Here is a 17,456-nt window from a genome sequence, read left to right on the forward strand (position 1 = left end):
AGCCTCTAATGGCGGGAGGAGGAGCTTAAAATATATTTATAAAGCTTACCTGAAATGTAAAACAAATTCTGACCAGTAATTTCCGAGATCTTAAGCTTTAGAAAAAGAAACCTTTTCACCTGATACTAAAGGATAATAAATACCATATTTAAAGATACACAAGACTGATTGTTGGTTCATCTACAAAATTCCTTTACATGACTTACAATTTCAATGTTAACCAATTAATAAAAGTGAATATAGCTGACATGATTTTTAGCATTAAATTTATTTGTTATTCTAAAGGAATCTTTCATTTCAAAATTGATTGCAAGCTGAAAAGTGAAAGCATAAAAATCCAAATAACTTTCAATAGATAAATCGAGTAGCTTTGCATTTTATTGTGTAAGTTGTAAAAATTGCAATAAAAAGGATAAACGTAATTTACTTGACCTTATCTTATCCTAGTGACCGAATTACAAATTGTCAACAAATTGGCGAGATTAGTTTTTACACAAATAAAAATTTAAGAAAATAAAAAAAATACTTTTGCATACAGAAACAATGATAGTTTAGGTTGAAAACACTTTATTTTTTTATGATTTATGATTATGCTGTTTACAGCTGACTTAAATATTTAAATTCTTGTTTTAATTTTTAGAAGAAACACGGGGAAAATCTAGCTGAAGTTCGAACAATACTTGCGACACAGAAAAAGGTAAAATTTTATAGAGAAACTACTCAACCTTTTTTTAGTAGAGAAGCTTCTCTACCATTTGAAATATCCGTCTGTCTGAAACTTTTTGTGGGAAAAGTGATTTTCTCTGCTACTATATAAGATACTAGCGGCTTCGCCCCTAGCCTCTAGGGACTTTGTCCCAAGTGGAAATTAAAAAAAATAAGTACTACTGGTGCTGCCGCCAGTAGTTTTATGTGAACTTCTCCTTCAGAAAAAAAATTGTGGAAAAATAGGTAACTACGCAAGAAAGAAAAAGTGGATTTTTTATTTTTGGGGGAGTTGGGGGTGTCCCACCCCCAAGAAAATAGCCTAAAACCACCCAAGAAACCTGTAGGTTTTTCCCTGAAGAGTAGAATCCGATCGGTTCTGTGGTTACTGAGATCTTAAGAGACAGACGGACAGACAGACAGACATTGTTCTACTTTGTATTATAGATATATGGCTTAAACTTCTTGTCAACATTCCTATCCATATGGAGCATTATCTTTCGATTCTTCACCCTCATCTAAATTCAAACCTCTTTGGACACTAATGGTTAAACTGTTGTTAAAAACACAAGCTCTGCACCATAAAAACTTATCCTTATTTTTTATTATGATATTTTACGGATGGTGATCGGGCGTAGTCGAAATATATTTTCCTTGTTTTGTATATAAAATCTTTTTTTTATTTATAGTTTCCTAGGAAATATTTTCCTTTTTGACAAATATGAATTGTAGGTCGGTGCATCCTTAACCATTTCATGGTTGAGACACATAGACTTTACCAATTGTGTGATAATTTAGCACTTAATGTTTGAATAGAGAATAAACAGAATCGACATTTTAGGTTTTATTCTGATTCATTGTTAAGTAAGTCTTAATATTTCTCATAATATCTAAGAAAACTAGTTCCTCTTTACAAATAAGGATTTTAATAAACTTTCGAAAACAAAAAATAATTGCTAACAAACAAACGTTAAAAAATCAAAAGCTTAGTTGCCTAATTTTTCCTCGGATAATAAAATAAAAAATACAGGATCAATTCCAGTTTTGATGGTCGTTGATTATGTCGTTGATCTAGTGAAAACGAATCGGATTAGAAGCCTTTTAAAATGTGTACTTTTTTCAATATTTTAACTCTAAAAGATTTCATGCTTTTTAGAAAAAAAGTTTATTTTCTTAAAATTCTTAAAATTTAGTCGTCTCGATAAAGTCTTTGTGTTAAGAACCATTCGAAATAAATTAAATTTATCTTGGAAATTCTCTTCGCTTTTTCATAGAATTATTGCAAAACTTAAAAATAAATGGAATTATGCATTCTTATTCTTGTAAAAAATATATGTTGAAAAAATTCAAAAGATAAAAGAAATATTTCAAAATCCTTTTCCTCGTTTTTCTTTTTTTTACCGGTTTCATTTTATAATGATAAATATTAGAGTATAAATCCAAATTTGTAATGACAACAAGAGACAAATTAGTCTAAAGTATAGCTCATAGATATAAAAGAATTTACCTAGTAAAAAAAAAATAATTAAAGTAGATTTTCATTTGTAAATTTTAGTTTATTGAAAATCTGATTTCACATAGATTTTAAAAATTTTCAGAAAGTCTTTAAAATTTGATATCTAAGGTTTTATTCCCTATGTCTAACCACTGTGGGTATCCTAACCCAGAAAGTCAGGGACTTTACTTGCGATGCCCTAACCCACCAATGCAATCCATTTCTAACCTTACCTGCCCTAGAGTAACAAAGAAACAAATAAAAAACTATCCTACTTATTTTCATTAATTTAAAAATAAACATAGGAGACGGTTTTAGTGCTCGACTAGGCCCTTTCAGGGAAATTGTCAAACATGTTTGTGATTTAAGGTTGGGGAGAAATGGAAGGAGGAAATGCTCGGACTCACTGAGAAATTTGATCTGCGACTCAAAGAAGCTCTTCAAGAAAATAAAAAGCTGCGACTAAGAATTGACCAGCTAGAGGTAATTCAATTTTTATTTTAGAAATTTTTTACATTAAAATAACAAGATGGCTGTCTGTGTGTGTGTGTGTGTGTGTACTGAAGGATATCGCTAACCAATATGGTTCTCCTTTACATTGAAGCTTCTCATCGGTTTATAGAAGGCTTATATCTATTTGAGGGGTTAATACTTTCACCCTCCTAAGAGAAATCAGTATGGGAATAAACCACCCATTTAAAAAAAAAACTAAAATGAAATGTTTCATTCAAGTCTCCTAAAGGCCTCTAGGGACGTAGGAGCTATTGTAAATTTAATGTATTCCAAATATCCACGTATTATTACATAAATTATTCTGTTTTGTTTTGTTTTTGTCAAATGCTCATTTTTAAAAGCTCTACATAGGTCAAAGTGTGTTAAGTTACAATATATTAGTAATACATAAGTTCTACCAATGAATTGTAGGTACATCTATTAAATTTATACTAACCCTAAATAATTATATTTCACTAGAATTATTCCAGCTGTGCTACATAAAGATGCCAATTTCCTCATATGAAATTATGATTTTTAGGGTTCTTTAAAAAGTAAAACCTCCGAAGCCGATGAGGCTAAAGAACTGGCTGAAATATATAAATCAAGACTCAATAAGTAAGTATTTTTAACTACGTACATAGTAGCTGCACTCATAATATTGACGTTTTAATAGCAAAGCTACTATAAAATCGATTCTGTCTGTCCTTTTGTCTTTCTGTATATAATGCTAGATTTTTCTTACCCTACCTTTTCCACCCTTCTTCTTCTCCTTGTTTCTTTACCCCTTTTTTACTTCCCTTTTCTCCTGTCCTCTTTTTCTGCCTCAATTACTCCCCTCTTCTTATTTCCTTTTTCGGTGAAGTTTAATCTAAAGTCAAGAAAACAAAACATTATTATAACCGGTTCTACCCCCTTTCTTATTCTCTTCCCCACTTTCAGTTTAGAATTTCAGATCCAAGATTTTGCGATTTGAATAAAAATTATCTTTATATTATAGCGAATTAAATAATCTTGCAAGCATCGCTTTTATCTTATGAAGAAAAATCAGCGAAAAACGAGATCTGAAATTTGCGTCACCCTGCCAATATGACGCAAGAAGCATGACCGCTACGACCGTGGCAATATTTTAAACCCAATCCCTTTTTCTTTTCCCCTTATTTCTTCCTTTTCTTCTGTTTTCCCTTAATTCTTCACCTTTCATTCCTTTCATCTCCCACCTTTCTTCATTGTCCTTTTCCTTTTAATTTCTACTTATTCTTTCAATTAAAATTTGTTATAAACCCGAATATTTTTCTAATAGCTAGTTGTCATTGGACGTAATCGTCCTCTTTATCAATTTAACGAATCAAAAATGATCTGCAATATAAACCCATAAACCCAACCCAGATCTAATAAAGAAAAAAATAGATATATAACAAATGTCTATGATGTAATGTATATAATAAAACTCTATATGAAGTATATCAATTATGTAACGAGGTACAAAAACTTATTTTTGCGTATCTAAGACATTCATACCATGGATAATGTAGATGAAAAGTCAGGTTGTTAATACTGCACTAGACCCACATTCATAAACAATAAAGATTTTAATGCCATGTGGCAAATAAATTATAGATTTTAACCCATATTAAGATTTAGCCTTTTTTAGTATAGTAGGTAAATTATAAAGAAACTAGCGGCTGCGCCCCTAGCATCTAGGGGATTTAACACGAAGGGATTAGGATCATTAGAAAAAATAGCCTAAAACCATACCCAGACTTATGGATAAAAATAAAATAGACTAAAACCATCTCAGAACATACGAAGCCTCACTATAAAGGAGAACCATTTCGGTTCAGCGGTTAGTAAGATCCTTCGCTACAGACAAACAAGCTTATTACTTTATAAAATATGACTAGCGGCTTCGCCCCTAGCCTCTAGGGGCTTTGCCCCATGAGGTAGTTTAAAATTTTTTTTTTAAAATTCGGATGCCCCGAACCATACTCCCCCCCCAATTTTTTTTGAGGGGGGGTTGGGGTGTCCCACCCCCCAAGAAAATAGCTTAAAACCATCACTTGACCAATAGGTATATACCTTGAAGAATAGAAACCGATCGGTTCAGTGGTTACCGAGATCGTAAGCTTCAGACGGACAGACATCAAGCTACTTTGTATTATAGATAAAAGTTTACATATAAAAATATTTTCTCTTAGTGGCTCTATGATACTATTACTGCTTCCATTGTTCTAAGATTTACATTATAACATAAATGTAGATAAATCAGGGATCTAAAGGGATATGACAATGGCCGATAAATTGATGTACATTCCCTATGATGATACACAAAATTCCTCTTCTGTAGATTACAATAGGTGGTTGAAACGTTTGGTTTACCAACCAATCAAAATTCAATAAATGTCCCCAAAGTTGTCGAGTCAACGCAGAAGAAAACGTTATTATAAAACTTGTGAGACTGGGGCAATAAACAGTCTAATGTCCCCTCCCTGCCTGAGATAAATAAATACCTTGACATTTTCCCAAATATACTTGCTCCAACAAATATATCTTTCCAATAAAACTGGCAAAAACAACTCCCCGCAAAAAGATATCCATTATTTAATGAACTGAACATCAATACATACACACTTGTTCTGAATGAGTTATGGGTTTAAGTTTAATATTTATAAACATACTAACATTTTTAGGACTTGAATATAAAGTTGCTTCGCTTATAATATTGTACTTTGTTGTCCCAGGAATCAATATACTAAAAATCAGGTCAATCGGATAATTAGATCACATAACATTTTTTTTAAAAAGTAAAAAAGATCAACATGTTTAAAATGGACTTGTTCTGAATGAGTTATAAGTTTACGCTCAATTATTCAATATTGTTTAATTAGAATTAGAATTAGAAAATATTAACAACATTGACGAAAAGGGATTGGTCAGTATTAATAAAATTTTACAGACAGCTACTGTCTAGCTTAAAAAAAAAACAATAATTTTCTAATTTATTAATATTTATGACTTATTCAAAATAATCTTCCCTGTTAGATTGGTATCCCCTTCAGGCTTTGGTCAAAATGTTAGTAAAGAATACTTCAAAAATCTATATTGTATTGAGCACAAGAGTGTATTATAGATACAGGTATAAAAACATTTATATATTAAAGGGTACTTGTTTCTATGTATATTGTAAATACTCAATTGTTTTACAACAAGGATGACAACATCCATAAAAACGAAGTTAAACAAATCAGACAATCGGACAAATGACAAAAACAATTCAAATGATACATCTCAGATACGTGAATCTAGATTTCAAAAATTTTAAAATACCTTTTAAAATGTTGTCAACCAATCAGTAATTTCCATGATTTGTGTCGTTATATGGCATAAATATTAGTTCCCCTGACTGACATATTATCTAAATTTGATTCATTAAATATCAGTTTGACTTGTTTGACAGTTTGTTGAATTAAAGTGATCATCGCTGACTTCTTATCGACTGAACACTTATGATGATAAAATTATTTTTTGAATTATTGCACATCCAAACAGAAACTATTTATTATTTGAGTCTACAAATTGTACTTTTTATTACATGAATCTTCAAGCAAGATTTAAAATCTGTAGGAAAATTCTAAAATACGACCAAAGTATCCAATACATCATACGAACAAACGGACGTATTGAAACTTTCTAAAAATTAAAAACATTTGTTTTTGAGATCAAAATATAAAATTCTTCTCTCTATCTAGAAAATAACTTTTGACGTAGTTAAGTTAAATGTTTAATTCTAATTTGAGGTTTAAAATGAAATCATCAGACTCACATCTAGAAATATTTTCTCAAAGTTGAATTAGTTTACAACTATTTAAAATTGAGTTATTTCCCTAGAATAATCAAATTATTCATTTTTGTCTGATTTTATAGATTTAAAACATAAAATATATTCTATAATTAAACTAAATCCGTAAAAAATAGACATGTACAAAAAAAGGAGAAAACTACATTGTCTTCAACTTTCCTCATAATTAAGTTATTTGAAATTTTGACTAATTTGTTGCTAAATAGTTTCATTTTACTTTTCTAAGTTACTAGCGGCGGAGCCTTTTACTTGTAAGGGTTCTAAGGGTGAGGAGGCAAAAAATAGTCTAAAGCCATCCAAAATATTTGATTAAAAAATATAATAAAAGTTGATGGTTTCGTTGGTTAGCGAGATGGACAAACCAAAATACCTCAATTTTGAACTTCAGGTGCTAGGGACGCAGCCGCTAGTGCACTTTGAATGTCTCTAAGGAAATTGTATTTAATGATAAGAAAATTTACAAGAATTTGTTTGAAATTATGTTGTTGCTCTATCTATGTGATATATTTCTATTATTTTAGTTTCCAGATTAGAGATAGAAAAATATATAGATAAAAGATGAAGACGAGAATTGGGGGGAAAAATAAATCTTTAGAATAGATGGATAAAAAAGAGACAAAATAAGATTGAAAAATAGAGAGGTACAAGTGATAAATAATAAAGTAAGATAGTAATAACAAGGACAATCACATAGGTAGTGCAGTAGTAACAAGCTAAGAGAAAAACGAACTGTAATATATTTAGAGTTATAGAGTATACTTTTTTTTGTTTTTTAGGGGGAGGAGCTGTTTTAAAATCATTAAGATATATAAATAATTGTAAAAACAAAATTTTATCTTTTAATCAAGTGCTGTAAATAAATCATTGAACATGACAGTTCATTGTGTTTCAACCATCATGTGATTTTGGACGAACAGGTGAACTCAAAAAGTGAACAGAAAAGCTGCGCCAACTACAGACTGACATTTAGAATTATAGAACTTTCTTTCTAAAGATAACATTGGCTTGTACTTTAAGTATAGAAATGGCATAAAACCTATTACATACAATGTGTCATTATTGTAAAATACAAGTACTCAAGAGTTTCTGTGTGCGTGTGTGTGAGCGTGTGTGTGTGTGTGTGAGCGTGTGTGTGTGTGTGTGTGTGTGTGTGTGTGTGTGAGTGTTTATTTGTGTTTATATGTGTAAATGGCATATTGAAGTGTTTGTGACCATGATGTTATATTATATTATTGCTCAGGGAACCAGGGATTGAAAAATGGTGTTTTCGATGCAATGGCAGAGCTTAAGTTTTAATCCTAGAAAACCAACCTACAAATAATGAAAAGACCCAATTATGTGAAAAATAGTTAAAAATTGGACTGTTTACACGTTCACGCTTCGCATTATTATTTATAAGAATTCTAAGGGTTAGAATATGTAACCAGTCTTTTTTATTGCAAAAAAAATAACATGTTGAGAAAAAGTGTAAAATTGAACTGGAGGAAAGGTTACTTTTTCTCTTGTTTTCGTATCCCTGTGTCCTAGAATATTGCTACAGTCAGCACATAACCCACTTCAAATGAAAAGGTTAAACACACTCGTATACCCACGAAGGGGGACATCCATACAGAAAGTTCTTTGTCTGGCTTCGAAACCGATTAATATCCGCTGGATAAGACATACAGAAAAATCACAATATTAACAAAACTGGTCTTATTTTTTTTATACCCGATGCGATAAATAATTTTTTTTTCTACACAGTGTTTTAGGAACTATTCATAGTTCCTAAAATTTTTGCAATTTAAAATTTTGGTTCAGTAGCGTGCACAGCAATTTACCAGGGGGGGGGAGTGAAACCAATAGAAGGGGAAATAAAAAAGTCAAGTCTTCATTTTTATTGAAGGTGTTGATAATCCTATAATCCTCCTACCCCACACGCCACTGTTTTTGATTCAACATTGTTGTAATGCTTTATATATTTTAAACCCCTCTCTATTTTTTCTATATGAAAAAAATTACAAAAAATGCTCTACATCACTGAATTTGCGAATATCTGTCCTAACTCCTCCTGTGTCTCAGAGCCACAAATAATTTTACGCACATACAAACACCATTCAAAATATATCCTATAATGACGGGTGAGGGGGGTTGTTTTTCATCACTTTCCCAGATATTATAGATTATGGGGTGGGGGGGTCATTATGAAAGAATGTATGGTTTCTGCCAAATATGACTTGTTTACATCTGATTAATATCATGTTAATTATTTATGGATTAATGTGAAATGGCACTAGTAAGATTAATATGTATGAAAGACTATACATTATCAGCTTTTAAACCCACACTAAAATTATATTTTTAAGAAATTATACTTTAAAAATGTAATGATTTTTGGGAACTACAGTCTAATGTTTATCGCATCTATTGTTTGTTGTTGTAAAAGTTTGACGTTCTAGTGCCTTTTAAAACTTGTGTTTGACGTTTTAATTGTTTTACTTCCTCTAACTGAAGCTGCAGTATGTATCCAATAAGATCTCGGAAAGTGCTGAACATATTTGTTTAACCGAGTAATGAAAGCTTTATATTATACCCTGTCAAATTTTACACATAATTGTAAAAAAGGTTCAATTTATTGGCAGATTTATAAATTTCGGAAAGCCATCCAAGAATGGCACCGAGAAAACACTGTATTGCATTTGCTTGTTGAAAATATGGAACGTAAAAGGCTAACCCTCTCTGGTCGAAAACAGTAAAGTTTAGGTAGGAGCCACTATATAAAAATAATACTTTCAACAGTTATAAATCTATCTCAACCATAACATTCATAACAAAATATATTTCAAAGAAAAAATCTTTAAAATTAATCACAATCTGTAATAGAAAACAAAACCATAAATAGATGAGAAAGAAAACCATCAGTAGTTTTACAAAAGTAGTCAAATTGATTAAATATATCAAACAAAAAAAGAATAATTGTATTTAAACAGCATTTTCTTTGCTTTCCTTTCCTTCTGGTTATAATTAATTATTATTATAGTGAAGTTGAGTCACTATTTATCATCAAATATTTACCATACCTTCCCAATATTTTATACCTATACATACACAAGGCATGAAAGGATAAGAGAATTTAATATAAATTGTTCTTTCTTGATTTTTTTATATGTAAATTTTGTAAAATAGATTACCAATGCAAGTTGAGACCCAGTTATTTCTTACTAAGATTAACTAGCTGCCTAAGACAGAATATAACACATTATTAATGGGGTAAAATTAATTCATATACAATTATCTTATCCATGAATCCCTTTAATCTCCAATATAGTAGTAAATGATGTCTAATTGTCATAAAAATCTTGACATAATATTCGGTATTCCCTTGGTGGTGTCAAACGCATAGACTTCTCTAAGAAATTTATGACAATGATTTTTTAATAAATTTTATTCATTAAAATAAATATTTATATTATACCTATAGGATTCGCACTGACACCAAAAAGTCTAGAATTAAAAAAAAACTGTTCCCTTTTCCCACAACCTTCAGTAAATTCATAAATCTTTTTTGTTTATACTAAATTTGCAAGTAAACCTTTGCATGCAAATTTGAGTTTAAAATATTAAAATTATTTTCAGTATAGCTTCATTTCCGTTAAATTAGAATCGGTTCTGTCCTATGCTGAAAAACTTTGAAGACTGAAGTGGGATATATCAAATAAATCTCATAAATAATTTCCATTTCCCATGCCAAAAATATGCTCGGCCTAATTAATAGATGTTTCGTGACTTTAAAACGATATAATAACCTTTCCATCATGACTTCGAAACTGGTTAATATCCACTAGATTAGAACGATGGATGAGCCATACTGAAAAATAATGTATTGTATTGTACTACAGACAATGTTCTACGAATAATAAATAAAAATTATAACATTTATACTAGTTTTGTTAGTCCTTGCGTCCTTATAATAACTGGTATGAATGTAATATTTTTTTCATTTTACCATCCACGGAAAGCTGCAATAAATAACTATTAATTTTGAAATGTATTATTTTATTTGTAGGACCTTGAAGAAGATGAAACATGAAATGGGAAGGTGAGAATTACTTTAATTTTTACCAGGGACAATGGAAATGGCACAAAAGAAACATAAATTTGATAAAGTTTTACACCATTCAATAATAAAGAAATGTTCTGTATATTATTTAAAATAGAGGTCAGTAGTAACCAGTAAAGAAAATAAATTCAGATTCATAAAAAAAAATTATCAGCTGACGATTTTTTTATTACGGTGCCTTATACATTGTTCCTGGTGTTTGAATAGATGCATGCCTACTCTATAATCAATTGTTGTATGTTTTATTTCCGTGATACACTTATATGCACTCAAAATGACAAATATATATATGTTAATCTGTAGAGCTAAAAGACAGATCATGAATTATTAAGATATATTTTTTACCAGATGCGTAGTCTCTCTACATGCCACCTATTTGAATAATGTATCTGTTTTTGTATTATGTTATATTCATATAATTTAATTCGATTTCAATTTGTCTTTTAAGTTTATTGTTTTTTTTATATACTTTTTTTGTACTTATATATTTCCGTCCGTCCTAATAGAGAACCAACTTTACGATCTTTTAGTTTTCTATCCATGAAGATTTTAACAATAAACTGGTTTTTTTTCATATAAAGATGTATATATTTGGTGTGCTTCAAATGAAAATAATTGTCCTTATTTTTGTACATATTTATAATAGCTAACAAGTTATGAATAATTTTTGATATGGATATCTTAATTATTGATTGATTATATGAATCTACAATTCTATGTTATTTGTTTGTTTGTTGTGTTGCCTTTAGTTTTTAAAGTTTAGATAGGGATGCAAATCTCAGCCTTTTAAATCTGTTTTACTAAAGTAATAGGATGTTTGTTACCTAAGATTTATTAAACGAAGGCTTTTAGAGGTATACAACTTAAGGAAAGCTACGTATTGGTTTGGGAGGTGGGGAGTCAATATAGAGGAAGAGTAATATTTGGAATTTTAGAATTTATAAACATGTTTTGTTTCATTCATGACTATGGCTATCATTTGTGGACTAAAAATTAACCTAAATTTCCTTTATTAGCGCGACAACAGACTTTCTTCGGTCGTTTAGCTTCATCTTGACTGGCAGAAAACATTATAAGTTCACAAAATTAATTTAAAAGGTACATATACTAACATTTTTTTTGTAATTAGCCATTTTTTATTCCAACTTTTTATATAATTATTTAAAAAAAAAATTAATAACATTAGAAAATTACTTAACAAAGATGACAAAATCCATAAGTAGCGCAAAATGAAATATTTTTTGGTTTGTCATTTTGATTAAAGATTAGACAATTAAACTAGATGTACAATTTCTAAACAACCGGACCGAAAGAGAACACATTTTTTAGTGATTTCAGAGTTTAACCCTTTGGAAGAAAAATATTACAATCCCCTCGTCTATTCGCCCTAGAATATAGGAAAGAGGGGTTCCGAACCCTCCTTGGAAAGAACTAAAGGTTAGGGGGTTGGGAAATATTATTATGTATGGTATTTGGTACAAAATTAATCAACTTTTAAAGTAAATGTTCTCATTTCGATATATATTTACATATTAAAAGATAGACTATACATTTCTATTTATATACTAGCGGCTTCGCCCCTAGCCTCTAGGGGCTTTGCCCCATGAGGTAATTTTTTAAATATAATTTATGTGAAGTAATTTCTCCAGAATTTTTTTTCTTGGGGGGGAATTTTCATTTTTGGGGGGTTGGGGGTGTCCCACCCCCCAAGAAATTAGTATAAACCCACCACAGGACCAATAGGTAAATACCATGAAGAGTATAATCCAATCGGTTCAGTGGTTACCGAGATCTTAAGGGACAGACAGACGGACGGACATACATCATTCTACTTTGTATTATACTAGCGGCTTCGCCCCTAGCCTCTAGGAGCTTTGCCCAAGAGGTGATAAAAAAAAATTATTGCGAGAGACCATAAAGGACCATAGAAACTCCTTCAAAAAAAAAAAAAAAAAAAAAAAAAAAAATGGTGGGGATTTTTTGGTTTTTGGGGGGGTTGGGGGTGTCCCACCCCCCGAGAAAATAGCTTAAAACCACCACAGGACCAATAGGTAGATACCCTGAAGAGTAGAATCCGATCGGTTCAGTGGTTACCGAGATCTTAAGGGACAGACAGACAGACGGACGGACAGACGGTCAGACGGACAGACGGACAGACAGACATCGTTCTACTTTGTATTATAGATATATGTATATGTGTGTGTGTGTGAGTGTGTGTGTGTATGTGTGTGTATTGGTCTGTATTCCAATAATATTGTAATATCAGAATTCATCTCTAAATCCATTCCTTTCATTTGGTTTCAGACATATATGTGAACTATGTTCAATCAGCTAAACAGATTTTGATTAGGAATTATAGTATGCACTATTTTGTCCTTGTTTAAATGATAAAAACAAAAAAAAATAATGAAAAAAAACACTACAACTCTACTCTTTAACCAAAAAAAAAACACAATTGTTTTGTTTAGGTGGCTGAATTGTTTTTTTACCTGGTTTTCAGTAGAGTTTGAAAATATTATTTCTATAAACTATTCATTTTTTTTTTAGAATTCTTACTCCCTTTCCAATAAAGTATTTTGATCTATGTATATTTGTTTATCATCCAATGATTTTCAATTAATTTGAGTTAGAATGGAGATATTGATGTGTGTAATATTGAATAATATTAAATCAAGCTAAATTTATCACCAAGTTCTAGAGAATTTTGATTTTCAGATTTCTTTTACATTACACATGATTTTAACTATTATTTGGGGGATGTTTCAACTTTTTCAGAACAAAAGAAACAGGATGTCTGTGTGTAAGTCCATTATAATCTGGTAATGAGCTGGACTGATTATTACACAATTTTCAGGATAGTTTCAATTGGTTCAGGTTAGGTTTTAAGCTTTTTTGATGTTGAGTACGACTTCCCTTTTGAGATATTGAACACAAAAAAACCTGAAATACTTTTTTTTATAAAGCTAAATTAATGCAAAAGTATACCCCTAAAACGACTCTCTCATAAAGGCCAGGGACGAATTCGCTAGTTTTTTTTAACATTATTAATAATCTTTTTGTTTATTTCAGAGATGAGAATTCTTACATCGAGTTAACCTTTCCCTTCACTCCTCTATAGGAAACCAGTGTGTAATTTCAATTCAAATTTTATAGTTTTATTTCTTTCACACGGGGTTGCACCCACTAACTAAACCTGACCACCTAGCCTATACGGGGTATAAATTTACCTAACAGCGATCATATGATTTCCAATTCTTAACATAATTTATCTAATTGGTATTTTTAAAAATGAAGCTCTTGAAAGTTCCTATAAAACAGGGGATCAATTTAAAATGCTTTGGCTGAAGTATCCCTTATGACGTCATGATAGAATAGTCCATTATTCTAATATGACGTCATTCGGGATACTGCGGCCAAAAGTTTAAAATTTATCCCCTTTAAAGGCACTATAAAGAGCTTCTCTAAAAATGGGTATTATCACATGTGATTGAATTTCTAAAGTAACCAAGTTTTTCAAGAAAGCTTTGCTATTGCATTGTTGGACGTTTTCTTCCTAGTTTTAATTAAAATTTGTTACCTAAACTTATCTTTTTAAAAAGTCTGGATACATGTATTTTAGTTGTCTCAGGAATACAGGAAGGGGTTAATTAAGTAAAATTATATCAGGGATTAAGGGATATGATAATTGACAATAGATTAATTTTACAAAATATTGGGAGGAAGAAAAGATTACAGATCATCCATCCAAACCTTCATTTTCTCTTAAATTCATTCTTTTATTTTGAATTGGGAGAAAAGATGATAATAATCTTTCATTAATTCATCTTTGAATTCCTTAGCTTTACATAGCCCATGTTGACCTCCGATTTCTCATTAGATTTTATTGGAAAAAAGTTTTAGTTTGAAAGTCTGAATATATGTTTGTTTGGGTATCTGTACAAATTTTATTTTCCTTGTTTATATAATTATTAGTGGAGAATCTACTCTTTAATTCACTTTGTTTTTCTGTCAGTCTGTAACGCTAGGGGGGAAAGGTAATTTTCGCTGCTGTTATTGTAGATAAAAAGTGTATTTTTTTTGTGAAGATGTCCTTAACCGAGTTAATCAATATTAAATACATATACGTGAGTGAGGTTTCGTGATTTTTGTAATCTAATATATACAGGATTTTTTTGTGCTTAGCATATTATGGATGTTGTCATCTTGTTAAACATATATTCATTTCTTTAACCATATAATTTTAAATTAGTTTCATTAAAATGAAATTTGGATTGAAATTACCGCTAAATACACCGAAACTGTCTTGTAAGAAGGATAAAAAATAAATAAGATTTATTGAATCCTAAAATCGTTTCTAATTTTAAAAAATCGTATTTACCGAACATTTTAGGTTTTTAAAAAATTAACAATTGCATACAATGTATTTAAAGTTTTTAAAAAGCCTAAAAAGTACTTATTTAGATTATTATCAAAATTAGTTATCATATATTGTAGTTATTTATAAAATTGTTAATATTGATAAATGACCATTATTTGAATTAGTATACATAAATGAAATAGATTTAGATACCTTTACTTTTTTAATATATCGTTTTTAGCATTGCCAATTTATAAGTCTTGTTTGCTGGTTGGTTGCAACTTTACATTTGGTTGCTACTCTACAGTTCACAATTGCCTGTCCTTCCGTCCGTCCTTTAGTCCATCCGTCAATCATTTCGTAAACTATGGAGAAAATGAAATTATTTCTACTGCTATTTGAGATAAGACAGGTGAATTTTTGGTTAAGATTTCCTTTTCCGATTAGCATCTGGTATATAATTTAATTGGTACGTCATTCTGTCGGTCATTGTTTTAAAGACATATTTAAATGCTACAATACTTTTTTTCCTATGATATGTCGCATAATATCTCTCTTCGTTTATCCTTTTTTTTTAAATTAACATCAGCTCCATTACTTTTTTGTCCATGTTCAATGTTGATTGAAGTATACTTCTCTACTTATGTACATTATCATCCTTGTTTTTATTTTTTATCTTTGGTATTTTTAAATGTTGAGATACATTTTGTTAATTCATTTATTGTTGTTAGTTATTGATTTATCTTATTCTATTTATTTTTATATTTTATTGAGAAAGTACTTTTTATTCTTTTTCTATCGTATCCTCATATTTGACAGTAAGAGATAAGAGTAAAATAGAGAGTTATATGGCTGAAAGTCTAAGTCTGACCGAACAGCTAACAATTCGACAACCCAAATGGCCTAAAAATATGGGTCGCCTCCGGGTTCCAGGGACAAATGCAATCCTTTATCACAGGACTACAATCTCTCACCAATGTCTCCTTTCCAGATCAGCGACGCATTAATCCCTGTTTTGACAAATATATTTAACCTTAGAATGGTGATATTATTTTACACCGATCCTAAACCCAAATACATTTAAGGGATAATCTTTTGCCTATAAGCCCTATTCCGAAAATGGTATTAAAATATTATCGATAACTTTATGCTGTTATTTTATTCTAAGAATCCTTTTATTCCTAGGTAGCTAACTCTGCCAACACTTTTGGACTGGAAGGATCTGTTGTGATTACTAGAGCCATGCGAACATGACTACAACATTCCGTTCTGCTGCCTACAGCCCCGTGAGGCGTGAGATTCTTTGTTAGGTACCTTTGTCAGGTAAGAAAGTCACTAGGTCTAGCTCCGAACCGATCTTCCAGAGTATTAACAAAGCAAAACTACCTTTAAGACGTGAACTTATTCAGAGTTCTAATCCGAAAATGTTAAATTGTCCGAATAGATAACGATCTCCAACTTTCCTATACTTCAGAAGCTGGGGGAGGATACAGTTGTTAGTATCGGCCGTCAGATAGCGTGCTATCATCAACCGTTGGTAGCCGAGCCACCACCGTACCTTCCCTGTGTTATTCCTATTTAGCCCCGTAGTGACTTGCGACTTTTTGGTACCTAGTACCGCGCTATAGGAGTTCTCTTCAGAAGAAAATTTGGAGATAACTATCCGTCCGGATGCCTAAGCCTTTAGGCCCTAAGAAGGCCCTATTCTTAAATTTATCTCAATTGACCAACATTAAAATGATATTCTATAATTTATTTAACAAAGTATTATGAATTTATCTAACAAAACTTTTTATTTTTTAGGTGTGTTCCAAATGTAAAATCCTAAGTTTGAGCCGCCAAGACTCTCAAGAAAATTCCAAAGAAAGAGAAGGGAGTCTTCCCTTAAATTTCAGAAATTTCAAAAAGAGTTTGTGTGATATATAAATTCCGTAAAACGACTGACTGTTTCTCTCTTCCAGGTTTACTTTTATAGGCCTGAAGCCTTAGGAAAAAAGAGAGACAAAAAGGATGACTTTTATTTTTGTGTTGATTTTTATGTTTTATAGAAATTGGCGACCTGATTATTAAGATTTTGCATTTAAAAGTGTGTGCATATCTCAACTAAATTACAATAATCATTTCATAAATTAGTAAGATCACATTTTATTTTATTTTACATCAAGAATACATTAAACTATTGGTTTCAAATTAGTTTTTCTAGTAATGTTTTTTCAATGTCCTCTTTAATTTTACAAATTTTCATCCTTTTAGTTTTTAGTTATTAATAGTTTTTTATCACGAAACCTCTAATTTTATGATTCTTGTATTGTTTTACTAATGTTAATTTTTATTGACAAAATTTGCTAATAATTTTTTAGCTGTATTATGACCATTCTATTAAAAGGGTTATTGTCTAACATTTCATTATAGGGTCTTCGTTTTATAAATCTTATTTCCCCATTTTAAT

The 17,456-nt window shown here is 30.5% G+C and overlaps 1 protein-coding gene across 2 annotated transcripts in view; it reads left to right on the forward strand.

The window, feature by feature from the left end:
- LOC145316009 (uncharacterized) overlaps positions 1–15,225 on the forward strand; it is a 45,229-nt gene extending 30,004 nt beyond the window's left edge. Inside the window, exons 10-15 of one of the 2 annotated variants that reach the window (XM_080156272.1) lie at positions 641–697; positions 2,570–2,683; positions 3,234–3,310; positions 10,597–10,629; positions 11,667–11,748; positions 13,720–15,225. In XM_080156272.1, the coding sequence (XP_080012398.1) occupies positions 641–697; positions 2,570–2,683; positions 3,234–3,310; positions 10,597–10,629; positions 11,667–11,745 (360 nt within the window). In that variant the 3' untranslated portion in view covers positions 11,746–11,748; positions 13,720–15,225. The remainder of the gene's footprint in view (positions 1–640; positions 698–2,569; positions 2,684–3,233; positions 3,311–10,596; positions 10,630–11,666; positions 11,749–13,719) is intronic. The other variant, XM_080156280.1, reaches the window with a different exon arrangement.
- Positions 15,226–17,456: the final 2,231 nt, after the last annotated feature.

This window comes from Acartia tonsa, chromosome 1 (genome assembly GCF_053477335.1).
Source record: "Acartia tonsa isolate MP-2025a chromosome 1, ASM5347733v1, whole genome shotgun sequence".
NCBI lineage: Eukaryota > Metazoa > Arthropoda > Copepoda > Calanoida > Acartiidae > Acartia > Acartia tonsa.